Source organism: Oncorhynchus masou, chromosome 26 (genome assembly GCF_036934945.1).
Source record: "Oncorhynchus masou masou isolate Uvic2021 chromosome 26, UVic_Omas_1.1, whole genome shotgun sequence".
NCBI lineage: Eukaryota > Metazoa > Chordata > Actinopteri > Salmoniformes > Salmonidae > Oncorhynchus > Oncorhynchus masou.
This window is the reverse complement of record NC_088237.1, coordinates 15855551-15870472: the sequence shown is the minus strand read 5'-3', so window position 1 is coordinate 15870472 and position 14922 is coordinate 15855551. Positions and strand designations below refer to the sequence as shown.

Below are 14922 nucleotides of genomic sequence, written 5' to 3'. Positions count from 1 at the left end.
CTCTCTCCATCTCTGACTGTCTCCAGTTATGTCATCCAAGTCACATATCTGTCTCTGTCTCTCTCTCAGCTCCGGAGGTTCTTGCTCAGAAGCCCTACAGTAAGGCAGTGGACTGCTGGTCCATTGGAGTCATTGCATACATCCTGTAAGTATTTACAGTCTGTTGTACTCCTACAGACATGCTATGTCTTCTCATACCCAGTCAATGCCATGAGGGCAGAATTCACACCTTTATATTGAGGGCCTTGGTTTGGATCCTTGGTCACTCTGTGATTTTCATGTCTTCTAGAGTGCAGATGCATTACACAAGTTCACACAAGTTTGACTTATTGTGTGTGTGCGTGGATGTTTGTGTTTTGTAATGGCCATTAATGGAGAATGACACAACATCATACCTCTCTCTATTCCTTTCATCAGAGCCAGATGTTAGTCTGCTACACTCTGCTCTGCTCAGTCACCATGTATGTGGATGTTTGTGTTTTGTAATGGCCATTAATGGAGAATGACACAACATCATACCTCTCTCTATTCCTTTCATCAGACCCAGATGTTGGTCTGCTACACTCTGCTCTGCTCAGTCACCATGTATGGACATAGTGCTTCTGAGGAGAAAAAACAGACTTTTCAACATGTCTCTTTTGTTTTTCATTTGTCTTTCACCCCTCTGTCTGTATGTGGACAACCTCTGAGTCAGAGCAGATTTAGCGCTATGTGTGTTTCAGCTCTCGCTGACTGAGTTCCAGATGTATGTGTGTTTAGGGGTTAGAGTTCAGGGTTAGAGACAGGGTGAATAGGGGTAATAGAACAATAAAGGCTGTGAGAACAGGAGAAAGGCGTGCCTTACCTCAGTCATTAGAGCATCAGTGCAAATCTTCCTCATCCCCTGAAAACATTCCTCATTTTTGCTCCTCTCTCCCTTTCTGTGTTGTTCTTGGCTCTCAATGGTTTGTCGCAAGATGAGCTCTGTGAAGTGCAAAGCAGGCTCTGCCCTCTGGTTCTCTCTCATCCTTCCCCTCTCCCCTTGTTCCTTCTCCCGCCCCAATTGCTCAGACATCCTCTGTTCTCTGTTTTCACCTGTTTATATACATCTCTGTCAGTTTATTGATGTAGCTGTTATGTAACTATCCATGCTTACACAGCTTTGGATATAAGGATCACTAGGTGTCACTAGGGTCCTTAGAGGTGTGTGTGGGTGTGTGTGTGTGTGTGGGTGTGTGCGCGCGCGCGCTCCTGTCACCTCTACACATGTGAGCGAGGAGAAATAATGGTCTGAGAAACAGCGTTCACACAGTCAGTCAGTCCAGCTGGTGGAATAAACTGTGAATGTTTGTATATATTCAATAAGTAGTCCTCAAACATCCTTGTGAATAGCCTAGGCAATATTAAATTAGACCAAATATGTGTTTAGAGTTCAAGTAAATACATTAAATCCAAGAATATGCAGTTCTGGACGGTAGACCCCTGATGTTTCCATAGTGAGTTCCCATTGATCAGTGAGCTACTCCCGTCTTGTCATTTAGCCATTAGCACCATTAGAACAGGCCTCGGACCTCGTTAGCCGATCCTGAGCACCACAACACAATCCGGCTCGGCATGCCTGGTTGGGCCTCTCCTCAGGTGTGAAGCGATCGCATCAGGTAATCAGGTGGAATAATCGCTCGGGCTCCTGCGGGGGAATCTTTTAACCAAATTTGAAAGCACAAAAACAAAAAGCTCATTGCGACCACATCAGGCAGAACAGAGTTCGATGGAGAAAGGCATTTTAATGAGGTTTGATCATAATGGCGGCTAATGTTTTCTATGGAAATCGTTTTGCCACTTGAAGAAGCTCAATTAGTCCAGAATTAGTTTAGGAGAGCAGACAGAGAAAAGGGTTAGGATACATTACATTCACCTTGTCAGTTTATTGTTATCAATTGAATAGTTGTTTAAGCATTTATCTCATTCATCCTCATGGTATTCTATTATCATCTTAAAAGTAAACTATTCCCTGAAGTAGGAAGTGAATGCATGTGTTAACTTTTATGAGCTCACTTCCTGTCTGTCTGCAGGTTGTGTGGCTATCCTCCATTCTATGATGAAAATGACTCCAAGCTCTTTGAGCAGATCCTCAAAGCAGACTACGAGTTTGATGCACCGTACTGGGACGACATATCTGATTCAGGTATGCTGTGGGTGATGGAGTTAGGATCCCCTTCAGACAGAGCACCTTCCTCCTCTTCTACCTCCCACCTGGCACATATGGACACCACCATGGCTACTTTCTCTATGCTGTGATGTCGTCCTCTTGGAATTTGTGTATTGTCAAATCACATTTTATTGGTCACATACACGTGGGTAGCAGATGACATTGCGAGTGTAGCGAAATGCTTCTAGATCCGACAGTGCAGCAGTATCTAACAGGTAATATCTAACAATTCCACAACAAAACCTAATACACACAATCTAGTAAAGGAATTGGATGAGTATATAAGTATAAATATATGAATGTAATTATATGGATGAGCAGTGACAGAGCAGCTGAGATGCAGTAGATAGTAAAGAATAGATACAGTTGAAGTCGGAATTTACATAACTTGGATTCATCAAAACTCGTTTATCAACCACTACACAAATGTCTTGTTAACAAACTATAGTTTTGGCAAGTTGGTTAGGATATCTACTTTGTGAATGACACAAGTAATTTTTCCAACAATTGTTTAGACAGTTTATTTCACTGTATCACAATTCCAGTGGGTCAGAAGTTTACATACACTAAATTGACTGTGCCTTTACACAGCTTGGGAAATACCAGAAAATTATGTCATGGCTTTAAAAGCTTCTATTAGGCTAATTGAAATAATTTGAGTCAATTGGAATTGTACTTGTGTATGTGTTTCAAGGCCTACCTTCAAACTCAGTGCCTCTTTGCTTGATATCATGGGAAAATCATAAGACCTGAGAAAAAAAATTGTAGACCTCCACAAGTCTGGTTCATCCTTGGGAGCAATTTCCAAATGCCTGAAGGTACCACGTTCATCTGTACAAATAATAGTACGCAAGTATAAACACCATGGGACCACGCAGCCGTCATACGAAAAGTGCAAATCAATCCCAGAACAACAGCAAAGGACCTTGTAAAGATTCTGGAGGAAACCGATACCAAAGTATCTATATCCACAGTAAAAAAAGTCCTATATCGACATAACGTGAAAGTCCGCTCAGTAAGGAAGAAGCCACTGCTCCAAAACTGCCATAAAAGCCAGACTACGGTTTGCAACTTCACATAGGGACAAAGATCGTACTTTTTGGAGAAATGTCCTCTGGTCTGATGACACAAAAATAGAACTGTTTGGTCATAATGACCATCGTTGTGTTTGGAGGAAAAAGGTGGAGGCTTGCAAGCCGAAGAACACCATCCAAACCGTTAAGCACATTGGTGGCAGCATCATGTTGTGGGGGTGCTTTGCTGCAGGAGGGACTGGTGCACTACACAAAATAGATGGCATCGTAAGGTAGGAAAATTATGTGGATATATTGAAGCAACATCTCAAGACATCAGTCAAGAAGTTAAAGCTTGGATCCAAATGGTTCTTCCAAATGTACAATGACCCCAAGCATACTTCCAACGTTGTGGCAAAATGGCTTAAGGACAACAAAGTCAAGGTATTGGAGTGGCCATCACAAAGCCCTAACCTCAATGCTAATGAAAATTTGTGGGCAGAACTGAAAAAGCGTGTGCGAGCAAGGAGGCCTTAAAACCTGACTCAGGGGCCAAAACTTATTATGGGAAGCTTGTGGAAGGCTACCTGAAACATTTTTTTTCTTTTCACCTTTATTTAACCAGGTAGGCTAGTTGAGAACAAGTTCTCATTTGCAACTGCGACCTGGCCAATATAAAGCATAGCAGTGTGAACAGGCAACACAGAGTTACACATGGAGTAAACAATTAACAAGTCAATAACACAGTAGAAAAAAAGAGAGTCTATATACATTGTGTGCAAAAGGCATGAGGAGGTAGGCGAATAATTACAATTTTGCAGATTAACACTGGAGTGATAAATGATCAGATGGTCATGTACAGGTAGAGATATTGGTATGCAAAAGAGCAGAAAAGTAAATAAATAAAAACAGTATGGGGATGAGGTAGGTAAAATTGGGTGGGCTATTTACCGATAGACTATGTACAGCTGCAGCGATTGGTTAGCTGCTCAGATAGCAGATGTTAGAAGTTGGTGAGGGAGATAAAAGTCTCCAACTTCAGCGATTTTTGCAATTCGTTCCAGTCACAGGCAGCAGAGAACTGGAACGAAAGGCGGCCAAATTAGGTGTTGGCTTTAGGGATGATCAGTGAGATACACCTGCTGGAGTGCGTGCTACGGGTGGGTGTTGCCATCGTGACCAGTGAACTGAGATAAGGCGGAGCTTTACCTAGCATGGACTTGTAGATGACCTGTAGCCAGTGGGTCTGGCGACGAATATGTAGCGAGGGCCAGCCGACTAGAGCATACAGGTCGCAGTGGTGGGTGGTATAAGGTGCTTTAGTGACAAAACGGATGGCACTGTGATTAACTGCATCCAGTTTGCTGAGTAGAGTGTTGGAAGCTATTTGACCCAAGTTAAACAATTTAAAGGCAATGCTACCAAATACTAATTGAGTGTATGTAAACTTCTGACCCACTGGGAACGTGATGAAAGACATACATACAAGCTGAAATAAATCTTTCTCTCTCCTATTATTCTGACATGTCCTATTCTTAAAACAAAGTGGTGATCCTAACTGACCTAAGATAGGAAATTTTTACTAGGATTAAATGTCAGGAATTGTGAAAAACTCAGTTTAGATGTATTTGGCTAAGGTGTATGTAAACTTCTGACATCAACTGTAGATAGTGGCTCGTATAGTTATTGTCCTTGATAATCTTTTTTGCCTTCCTGTGACATTGGGTGTTGTAGGTGTCCTGGAGGGCAGGTAGTTTGCACCTGGTGATGCAGACCGCACCACCCTCTGGGATAGGCCTGCGGTTGTGGGCGGTGCAGTTGCCGTACCATGCAGGGATACAGCTCGTCAGGATGCTCTCAATTGTGCATCTGTAAATGTTAGAGGGTTTTCGGTGACAAGTCAAATTTTGTCTGCCTCCTGAGGTTGAAGAGGCGCTGTTGTGCCTTCTTCACTGCACTGTCTGTGTGCATGGACCATTTCAGTTTGTCGGTGATATGTACACCGAGGAACTTAAAACTTTCCAACTTCTCCACTGCTGTCCTGTCAATGTGGATGGGGGAAGCTCCCTTTGCTGTTTCCTAAAGTCCACGATCATCTATTTAGTTCTCCTGATATTGAGTGGTTATTTTCCTGACACCACACTCCGAGGGCCCTCACCTCCTCCCTGTAGGCCGTCTCGTTGTTGTTGTTAGGGTAAGAAACAACATCACCACTCCGCTGTTTCTCAACACTGGGGTCCCACAAGGGTGCAAACTTGATGACCCTACCACTGTAGTGCCTACCACTGTAGTGTCATCTGCAAACTTAATGATTGTGTTGGAGGCGTGCATGGCCACAGTCGTGGGTGAACAAGGGAGTACAGGAGAGGGCTGAGAACGCACCCTTGATTGACCCCAGTGTTGAGAAACAGCGGAGTGGTGATGTTGTTTCTTACCCTCACCACCTGAGAGCGTCCCATCAGGAAGTCCAGGACCCAGTTGCACAGGGTCCCAGACCCAGGGACTCTAACTTAATGATGAGTTTGGAGGGTACTATGGTGTTGAATGCTGAGCTGAAGTCAATGAACAGCATTCTTACATAGGTATGTATGCCTCTTGTCCAGATGGAATAGGGCAGTGTGATGGTGATTGCATCATCTGTGGACCTATTGGGGTGGTAAGCAAATTGGAGTGGGTCTAGGGTGTCAGGTAGGGTGGAGGTGATATGATCCTTGACTTGTCTCTCAAAGCACTTCATGATGACCGAAGTGAGTGCTACGGGGCGATAGTCGTTGAGTTACCTTAGCTTTCTTGGGAACAGGAACAATGATGGCCATATTGAAGCATGTGGGGACAGCAGACTGGTATAGGGATGGATTGGATATGTCCGTAAACACACCAGCCAGCTGGTCTGGGCATGCTCTGAGGACGCGGCTTGGGATGCCGTCTTTGCCGGCAGCCTTGCGAGGGTCAACACATTTAAGTGTTTTACTCACATCGGCCACGGAGAAGGAGAGCCCACAGTCTTTGGGAGCGGGCCGTGTCAGTGGCTCTGTATTGTCCTGGAATTGTGCAAAGAAGTTGTTTAATTTGACTGGAAGCAAGACGTCGATTTCCGTGATGGGGCTGGTTTTCTTGTCGTCATCCGTGATTGTCTGTAGACCCTGCCACATATGTCCGTGTTTGAGCCGTTGAATTGCGACTCCACTTTGTCTCTAATGACGCTTTGCTTGTTTGATTGCCTTGCGGAGGGAATAACTCCACTGTTTGTATTCGGTCATGTTTCCAGTCGCCTTGCCATGACTAAATGTGGTGGTACGTTCTTTCAGTTTTGCGCGAATGCTGCCATCAATACACTGTTTCTGGTTATGGAAGGTTTTAACTTCTTGACACTACCCATCCCTTTAGCGGGATAATTGTCATCAGCAACCGCTGAATTGCATAGCGCCACATTCAAATAATATTACTAAAAATATTTATATTCATGAAATCACAAGTGCAATATAGCAAAACACAGCTTCGCCTTTTGTTAATCCACCTGTCGTGTCAGATTTTGAAAATATGCTTTCAGCGAATGCAATCCAAGCGTGTGTAAGTTTATCGATCGCTCAACAAAACATTATGTACACCTAGCATCAAATAGCTTGGTCACGAAAATCAGAAAAGCAATCAAATTAATCGTTTACCTTTGATCTTCGGATGTTTTCACTTACGAGACTCCCAGTTACACAATAAATGTTCCTTTTGTTCCATAAAGATTATTTTTATATCCAAAATACCTCAATTTGTTTGGCGCGTTATGTTCAGAAATCCACAGGAAAGAGAGGTCATGACAACGCAGGCAAATTCCAAATAGTATCTGTAATGTCCACAGAAACATGTCAAACGTTTTTTATAATCAATCCTCAGGTTGTTTTTTAAATATATAATCGATAATATATCAACCGCAACTGTCTTTCTCAGTAGCAGAGAGAAAGGCAATGGCTACCCAAACTCTGTTGCGCCAAGTAAAACGCTGCTGGCTACCGGCCACACAATGACGCAATATTATCTTTCTCGCTCATTTTTCGAAATAAAAGCCTGAAACTATGTCTAAAGACTGTTGACACCTTTAGGAAGCGATAGGAAAAGCAATCTGGTTGATATCCCTTTAAATGTAGCAAAGGCAGGCTATGGAACATGGATTTTTCAAAATAGAAGCCACTTCCTGGTTTGATTTTCCTCAGGGTTTCGCCTGCAATATCAGTTCTGTTATACTCACAGACAATATTTTGACAGTTTTGGAAACTTTAGTGTTTTCTATCCTAATCTGTCAATTATATGCATATTCTAGCATCTGGTCCTGAGAAATACGCTGTTTACTTTGGGAACGTTATTTTTCCAAACATAAAAATAGTGCCCCCTAGCGTCAAGAGGTTAATAGTCACAGTGTGCACCACATCTCCTATACACTTCCTTATATACTCACTCACCGAGTCAGACGATACGTCAATGTTATTGTCTGCGGCTACCCGGAATATATCCCAGTTCACGTGATCGAAGCAAACTTCAAGCGTGGAATCCGATTAGTCAGACCAGCGTTGGATAGACCTAAGCACGGGTGCTTCCCGTTTTAGTTTCTTCCTATAGGAGGGGAGCAACAAGATGGAGTCATGGTCAGATTTGCCAAAAGGTGGATGGGGAGGGGTGTTTTTAAGAGTTCTTCACAGACATGATCTGTGAACTTTATATTCTCCAGTTTGGCACCAGTCTAACCATTCCCCCTGCCTGCCAGTAAACCGTAAAACAACAATAGTTATTACAGGAAAGAGAGCTGAGCCTTCGACCAGGTATTCAGTACACTGGCCAGGGAGTGTGGGAAACCTTACACTGACTGTTTACTGTTTGTGTATGATGTGATGAGTGTGAGCAACTGTTCTGTTTTTCACAGCCAAAGACTTTATCGGCAGTCTGATGGAGAAAGACCCGGCGAAGCGTTTCACCTGTGACCAGGCCCTCAGACACCCATGGTGAGAGAACACACTGATCTTAAATGCGCGCACACACATTAACGTCCCATAATACCCACATGAGTGTGTGTGTGTGTTCAGGATCGCTGGGGACACAGCCCTCTGCAAGAACATCCACGAGTCTGTGAGCAGACAGATCAGAAAAAACTTTGCTAAGAGCAAATGGAGGGTACGTTTGCATGTATGGTAATAAATGTCTGAGTGTCCGAGTGTGTCTGAGTGTTTGCTTATTTCGTGTAGATTTTATAAATCATATACTGGTCTCTCTCTCTCTCCTCCCTTTCGCTCTCTCTCTTTCTCTCCCTCTCTCTTTCTTTCTTTCTCTCTCTCTCCCCCTTTTTCTCTCTCTCCCCTTTTCTCTCTCTCTTTCTCTCTCTCTCTCCCTTTCTCTCTCTCTTCTCCTTCTCCAGCAAGCCTTTAATGCCACTGCAGTGGTGCGACACATGAGGAGACTGCAGTTGAGCAGCAGTATGGGCCACAGCATGGACAGCTCTCACCCTCACCCTCCTAACAGCCGGGCCGCACAGATGCAGAACCAAAGGAACCAGGCCAACCAGAACCAGGCCAACCAGACTCCCAACCAGACCCCTAGCCAGAGCTCTACTCAACCCTCTCCGAGTCCAAGCCAGACTCGGAGCCAGAACCCTAATGCAGCCATTATGAAGAGCTTTTCTGTGGACTCGCCTCACAAGGACTGTAAGTGGACATGTATGCATCCACACACACACACAAACCATAAACTAGTAAACACCAACTACCAGTTTGTTAGTTCTGACTGTGTGTTCATAGCTTCTGTTCTCCCTCCAGGTGCCCCAGCTACTCCCACCCCCTGCAGCCTGGCATCTGCAGCCTCCTCTTCCCCCTCCGGGGGGACGGAGCTCACCCGGCCCCACCCCTCTACTGTTGCCACAGTACTAACAGAGACTAAGTGACGCCAGGTCCCGCGGGGACCAGCTGGGAGGCTACGGCACTGTGAGAGAGAGCGTGGGCGAAAACCGCACCCTCCCTTTCCTTACCGTGCCCCTACTACCCCCGCCCTGCCCCTCCCCCATGCTGCATCTGGGAGGACTGGGAGAGCAGAGGACTCTAAACCCATTACACCAATAACAACATGCCATACTCACCTTGGACACGCCCATTGTGTCGACTGTGGAACCACACCCACTCCGAGATCATTACTGATTGGTTTACCTTTGAGTGTTTGTTTCTGTCAGAGACCATGATGAGTGAAGTGGGTGTGTTTTCAGAAGCTTCTGTCGAATTGGGTGTTGTCTATGTCAGTCAAACTCAATTTCCCTCTAGTTTTTCCTACATCTTCTATAAGGTTCTACTTGTGAGTTTTTAAAATTCTGTTTATTTTCTATATTTCATCCGCTGGGCTAACAGTTACCAACTGGGTTATTTTTCATTTCTATTTTCTTGCGCTTTTTTTCCATGTTCATGTTGATTTCTCTTCGTTTGCGTCCATGTTTAAGACGTGCTTTAAAAGTACCATAAGACTGTTGAGTGATGTTTCATGAGTAAGCGCTTGATCTATTTGCACATGAGGTTTGGACGCGGTTTCAGACGTAGATAATGTGTGTACAGCCACCAAGTTAGACTCTCATCTACGTGAATTTATCAGACAGAGAATAGAGAATGTAAACTGTTTTAAAATGCCCAAAATGGGGTCAGAGCATTGTACAACATCTTTGTTAAGGAAACATGCACAATGTTTAATTATTGTCTTACTTTAGAAGACTTTCATAACGACCATCCTATAGGGGACGCATATACAGTATATTATGAAACGCACTGCAGGTTTAGGATAGAGTTGGAGAGTGCTGTTAGTTTTAACCATCACCAGTTATATGTGGGGTTTCCCACCCTAAAGATCAGGGGCTACAGGTAGGAAACCAGGCACTTCCAAATGGGCCTCAGAAAAAGTCCATGTAGAAGAGCAGCCATTTCTGTACTGTTGTGTAAGCATGGGAACCCCTGACCTACAGTATCAGTTTCCCACGATCCAAGATGGTGGAGCTGTTGTCTCTACCCCCATCCCTTTTACAAAGCCATGACCTCACCACAAGAGCCATCATCATGATGACATCATCAATCGGCACCCAGTACACAAGTTCTCAGGGATTTGGACTGGGCGCCGTGGTGACCCTTGTTGCTGTAGAAACTGCTCGCGAGCACAGATTTGTCTACAGAGTGTCCAGTGGTCAGCCTCTGTTAAATGCAAGTCCAACGATCCCTTTATGTCATTGTAATGTCTAGCCAAAGCAGTCTTGAAACAGGGAACATGAGGACAAACTGATTTTACCTGATTAAAAACTGATGGTTAGCTATGAGCTAGACCTATAACCCTGGCCGATCCCCACTGAGAAATGGATTGTTTTGAAACTTAAGGGCTGAACTCTGATAATCTGGAGAAAGATGACCGAAGACGAGATGTTTTCGATTTCTCTCCCCCTTGCCTTCTCCTTTCTTCTCTGTCCCACCCTCCCTCCCTCTCTTTTTCTTTCTAGTTTCTTTAAGACCAGTTCACTGTATACTGTAGAAGTTTCACACAACACTGGGACTGTTACGCTCATGACACCAGGGTCCCCTAACCAGACAATGGCCAGACACAGCATGCATATAGCCTACATTTAGGGGTCATAATGCAGTATTATCACCTGGTTTCGTGGTGCTGGGTCAACCATCATTAAGAGTGATGTCATGGACTGGATTCTTTTAGGGGGTGGGTAGACTTTACTTTAAGGGTCTGTTTTTGTTTATTTATTTATTTTTTATCGAGGCAAGCATTTTGTTTTCTGATACGAATGAATATATTTGTTGAAAACGTCTTGTAAATAAATTGTGAATGATAATTTTTAAGAGAACCTTTGCGAATGTCGTGCAATGCCGGCGTGTGTGTGGGGGGGTTGATTGTATTTTCTTTGGAATGTTTAATGTGTTTTAAATTAGCTACAGCCCCCCTCACCCCTACATCCCACACCATACTGGGCTTTGATACCACGATATTCAGAGCATACTGTACCAAACACTCAGTAACTGCCATCTACAGAGTTACCATGGAGATAACGCCATCAGCATTCTAAACAATATCTGATCAAATAAAAAAATGTGTAAAAGTAAACTCAGGCTTTAGTTTGCAATGTGTGTAAACGTTGAAGCTTTGACTGATACGACATCCACTGTTATGGAACTGTGCTTTTTTTTTTTTCTTTTTTTTTTAACACGTATCTGCCTAAGTCATCGGTCGTCCACTTTGCCCCCTTGCTCACTGACACTACGGCAACAGGCAACACAACACACCGAAACACATGCCCATGATCAACTGTCATGAGAAAAAAAAATCCCACAATGCATCACAAGGTTTTTCTGAAGATGAAATGCAAAGCATGTTGAAAAGTGCTTAAAGAAATTCACCTCCACAAGTGTTTGCATTAACGTTATATGCCATTGAATGATGTTTGTATCTATATCTAAAGAAGAAGATCAATGTGTCCATAGAGAGCAGAGTATTGTTGGGGACCACTGCATCTCCCTGTGGGTTCCTGTGAGGTCCAGACCCTGGGGAATTGGCCTTATTTACTCTGCATGTGACCAAAACAAACCTCCATCTTGTGTGGCGGTCTCTCACTAGCGACTCCTGGTAGATGTTCCCTTTATCCACAGATCTAGGATCAGAAAACTCTCCCTTAATCTAAACCTTAACTGTTAGATACTAACATAAACATAGATCTCGGATCAAAATATCCTCCCTAAATCTGAACCTTAATCAATAGATACTTACAACTGTAGATCTAGGATCAGAATACCCTTCTTTGATCTGAACCTAAGCCATTAGGGGGATGAGAAAATATCTGACCTTGTATCAGTGGTAAGGGGCAACATTCTTCCTACTTCGTTAAGCAGACACCTCCTTCCACTTTGTGTGGCAGAGTGAGTTGCCCTGCTACTCTTACTGTGCTGTGATGACCTTCTGTTATGGGGCTTGTATATCCGATGCCTTCGACAATCATGTGCACATATCAGTTACCATGACGATGACAGAAGCCAGAATGACTGAGTTGTTTTTTTTTCTCTCCTGAAATAAATCCTGAACGATCATAAAGCAACCGTCTCCGTGTGTGTGTGTGTGTGTGTGTGTGTGTGTGTGTGTGTGTGTGTGTGTGTGTGTGTGTGTGTGTGTGTGTGTGTGTGTGTGTGTGTGTGTGTGTGTGTGTGTGTGTGTGTGTGTGTGTGTGTGTGTGTGTGTGTGTGTGTGTGTGCAGCGACTGCTACACTTTAAGCCATTCAAAGTTTGCTTTTGCACTTAGATTGATTTCCACTTCTAATTGGCTTGTCTGCTGACCCCTGACCAGTTTCCGTTCAACCAGAGAAAGATTAGAAAGAAGTCGCGTCCCTCCATAACCCTTCCACACACCCTGACTTCAAAAAGACGACGCATACCCCGGATGCTCAACAGACATCAGACACATTTGACAGACGTTTAGCAGATGTAGGGCCAGATGTTACTCTCACACACCCACTTCAGGTCCAGCCATGACACTGTGTCTGAGTGAATGTGAAGACCCTGATCTACATGCTCACAAAATCAAATCAAATGTATTTATATAGCCCTTCGTACATCAGCTGTTATCTCAAAGTGCTGTACAGAAAACCAGCCTAAAACCCCAAACAGCAAGCAATGCCGGTGTAGAAGCACTGTGGCTAGGAAAAACTCCCTAGAAAGGCCAAAACCTAGGAAGAAACCTAGAGAGGAACCAGGCTATGAGGGGTGGCCAGTCCTCTTCTGGCTGTGCCCGGTGGAGATTATAACAGAACATGGCCAAGATGTTCAAATGTTCATAAATGACCAGCATGGTCGAATAATAATAATCACATCATAAAACATTCCACGAACAATTGTCTCAGACATCAACGTTGTTTTCCCAATACACATTATTTCTAATTGTATAGCAAATGACTGTTAATTCACTAATATATTTAGAACTCGCCACTTATAGCAAAGTGTGATTGTAATTGTTTTTTCCATTGTTGAGCTGCTCCTGGGTTAAGGTATGACAGTAATTACAGATAAGTGCTGTTGGGACTTAATTGGTGAAAGTGGTCTCAGATTGCCCTGAAGTTCTTCTGGCACTGGGGGCCAATTCAAACTGCAGCCACATTAAGCACCACTCATACTCACTCCCAGCACATCAGCCTCTGTCCTCTCTCACAGTTATTGACCTTTGAACCTGTACAATGGATCTGGACTCTGAGTAGTGTGCAAATTCCTCCCCATTCTTCTTGTTTACATCGTCCCCCCTGCTCTCTCTCCGTCTGTCTTGTGCTCAGGGCTGGCCAGAGGAATGCTCAGGGAGATCATTCTCTCATACACGTTAACAAACTCAAAGCAACACACACACTTAGACACACGCACAATGTGACATTCTCAGAGCGAGTTGAGCCACTCAGTGGGGGTAAGTGTGGGTGGGGGGGCTGCTGTTGTTGGACGAGTGGTCATGGTGTGGGTGGATAGTTGACCGAGGTTTCACTGGGGTTTTAAAGTGTTTCTCCCTCTCTCTCTCTCCTCTGTGCCCAGCTTTTGCCTTTTGCCCAATACACAGCCCCTCATCCCTCCCTCTCTCTCTCCTCTGTGCCCAGATTCATCCTCCCCTCTCTCCTCTCTGTGCCCAGATACACAGCCCCTCATCCCTCCCACTCTCTTTCCTCTGTGCCCAGATACACAGCCCCTCATCCCTCCCTCTCTCTCTCCTCTGTGCCCAGATACACAGCCCCTCATCCCTCCCTCTCTCTCTCCTCTGTGCCCAGATACACAGCCCCTCATCCCTCCCACTCTCTCTCCTCTGTGCCCAGATACACAGCCCCTCATCCCTCCCTCTGTGCCCAGATGCACAGCCCCTCATCCCTCCCACTCTCTCTCCTCTGTGCCCAGATACAGCCCCTCATCCCTCCCTCTCTCTCTCCTCTGTGCCCAGATCTCATCCCTCCCACTCTCTCTCCTCTGTGCCCAGATACACAGCCCCTCATCCCTCCCTCTCTCTCTCCTCTGTGCCCATACACAGCCCCTCATCCCTCCCTCTCTCTCTCCTCTGTGCCCAGATACACAGCCCCTCATCCCTCCCACTCTCTCTCTCCCCATCTGTGCCCAGATACACAGCCCCTCAGCCCAGATACACAGCCCCTCATCCCTCCCTCTCTCTCTCCTCTGTGCCCAGATACACAGCCCCTCATCCCTCCCTCTCTCTCTCCTCTGTGCCCAGATACACAGCCCCTCATCCCTCCCACTCCCTCCTCTGTGCCCAGATACTGTGTGCCCAGATACACAGCCCCTCATCCCTCCCTCTCTCTCTCCTCTGTGCCCAGATACAGCCCCTCATCCCTCCCTCTCTCTCTCCTCTGTGCCCAGATACACAGCCCCTCATCCCTCCCTCTCTCTCTCCTCTGTGCCCAGATACACAGCCCCTCATCCCTCCCTCTCTCTCTCCTCTGTGCCCAGATACACAGCCCCTCATCCCTCCCACTCTCTCCTACGTAGGCTCCATAGGGGGCCTACAATGGATGGGATATACTGAAATGGCAGCCAGAACTATCCTTCTCTCTTTCCTCCTCCTGCTTTTCCTACTCCATCACATCTTCCTGTCTTGCTTTTTCACCTCTTCATCCTTTTCCTCATTCGTCTCTGTCACTTTCCTCTGTAGATGGATCTAAACTGGTATGCAGGTGACGATCTGTG

General features: G+C 45.1%; 1 protein-coding gene across 2 annotated transcripts in view; it reads left to right on the top strand.

Moving 5' to 3' along the window:
• The window catches only part of LOC135514882 (calcium/calmodulin-dependent protein kinase type 1D-like), a 71952-nt gene extending 59654 nt beyond the window's left edge, over positions 1 to 12298 (top strand). For both annotated transcript variants that reach the window (XM_064938559.1, XM_064938560.1), the window contains exons 6-11: positions 70 to 145; positions 2052 to 2164; positions 8111 to 8189; positions 8271 to 8358; positions 8600 to 8885; positions 8997 to 12298. In XM_064938559.1, coding sequence (XP_064794631.1) covers positions 70 to 145; positions 2052 to 2164; positions 8111 to 8189; positions 8271 to 8358; positions 8600 to 8885; positions 8997 to 9121 — 767 coding nt within the window. In that variant the 3' untranslated portion in view covers positions 9122 to 12298. The remainder of the gene's footprint in view (positions 1 to 69; positions 146 to 2051; positions 2165 to 8110; positions 8190 to 8270; positions 8359 to 8599; positions 8886 to 8996) is intronic.
• Positions 12299 to 14922: the final 2624 nt, after the last annotated feature.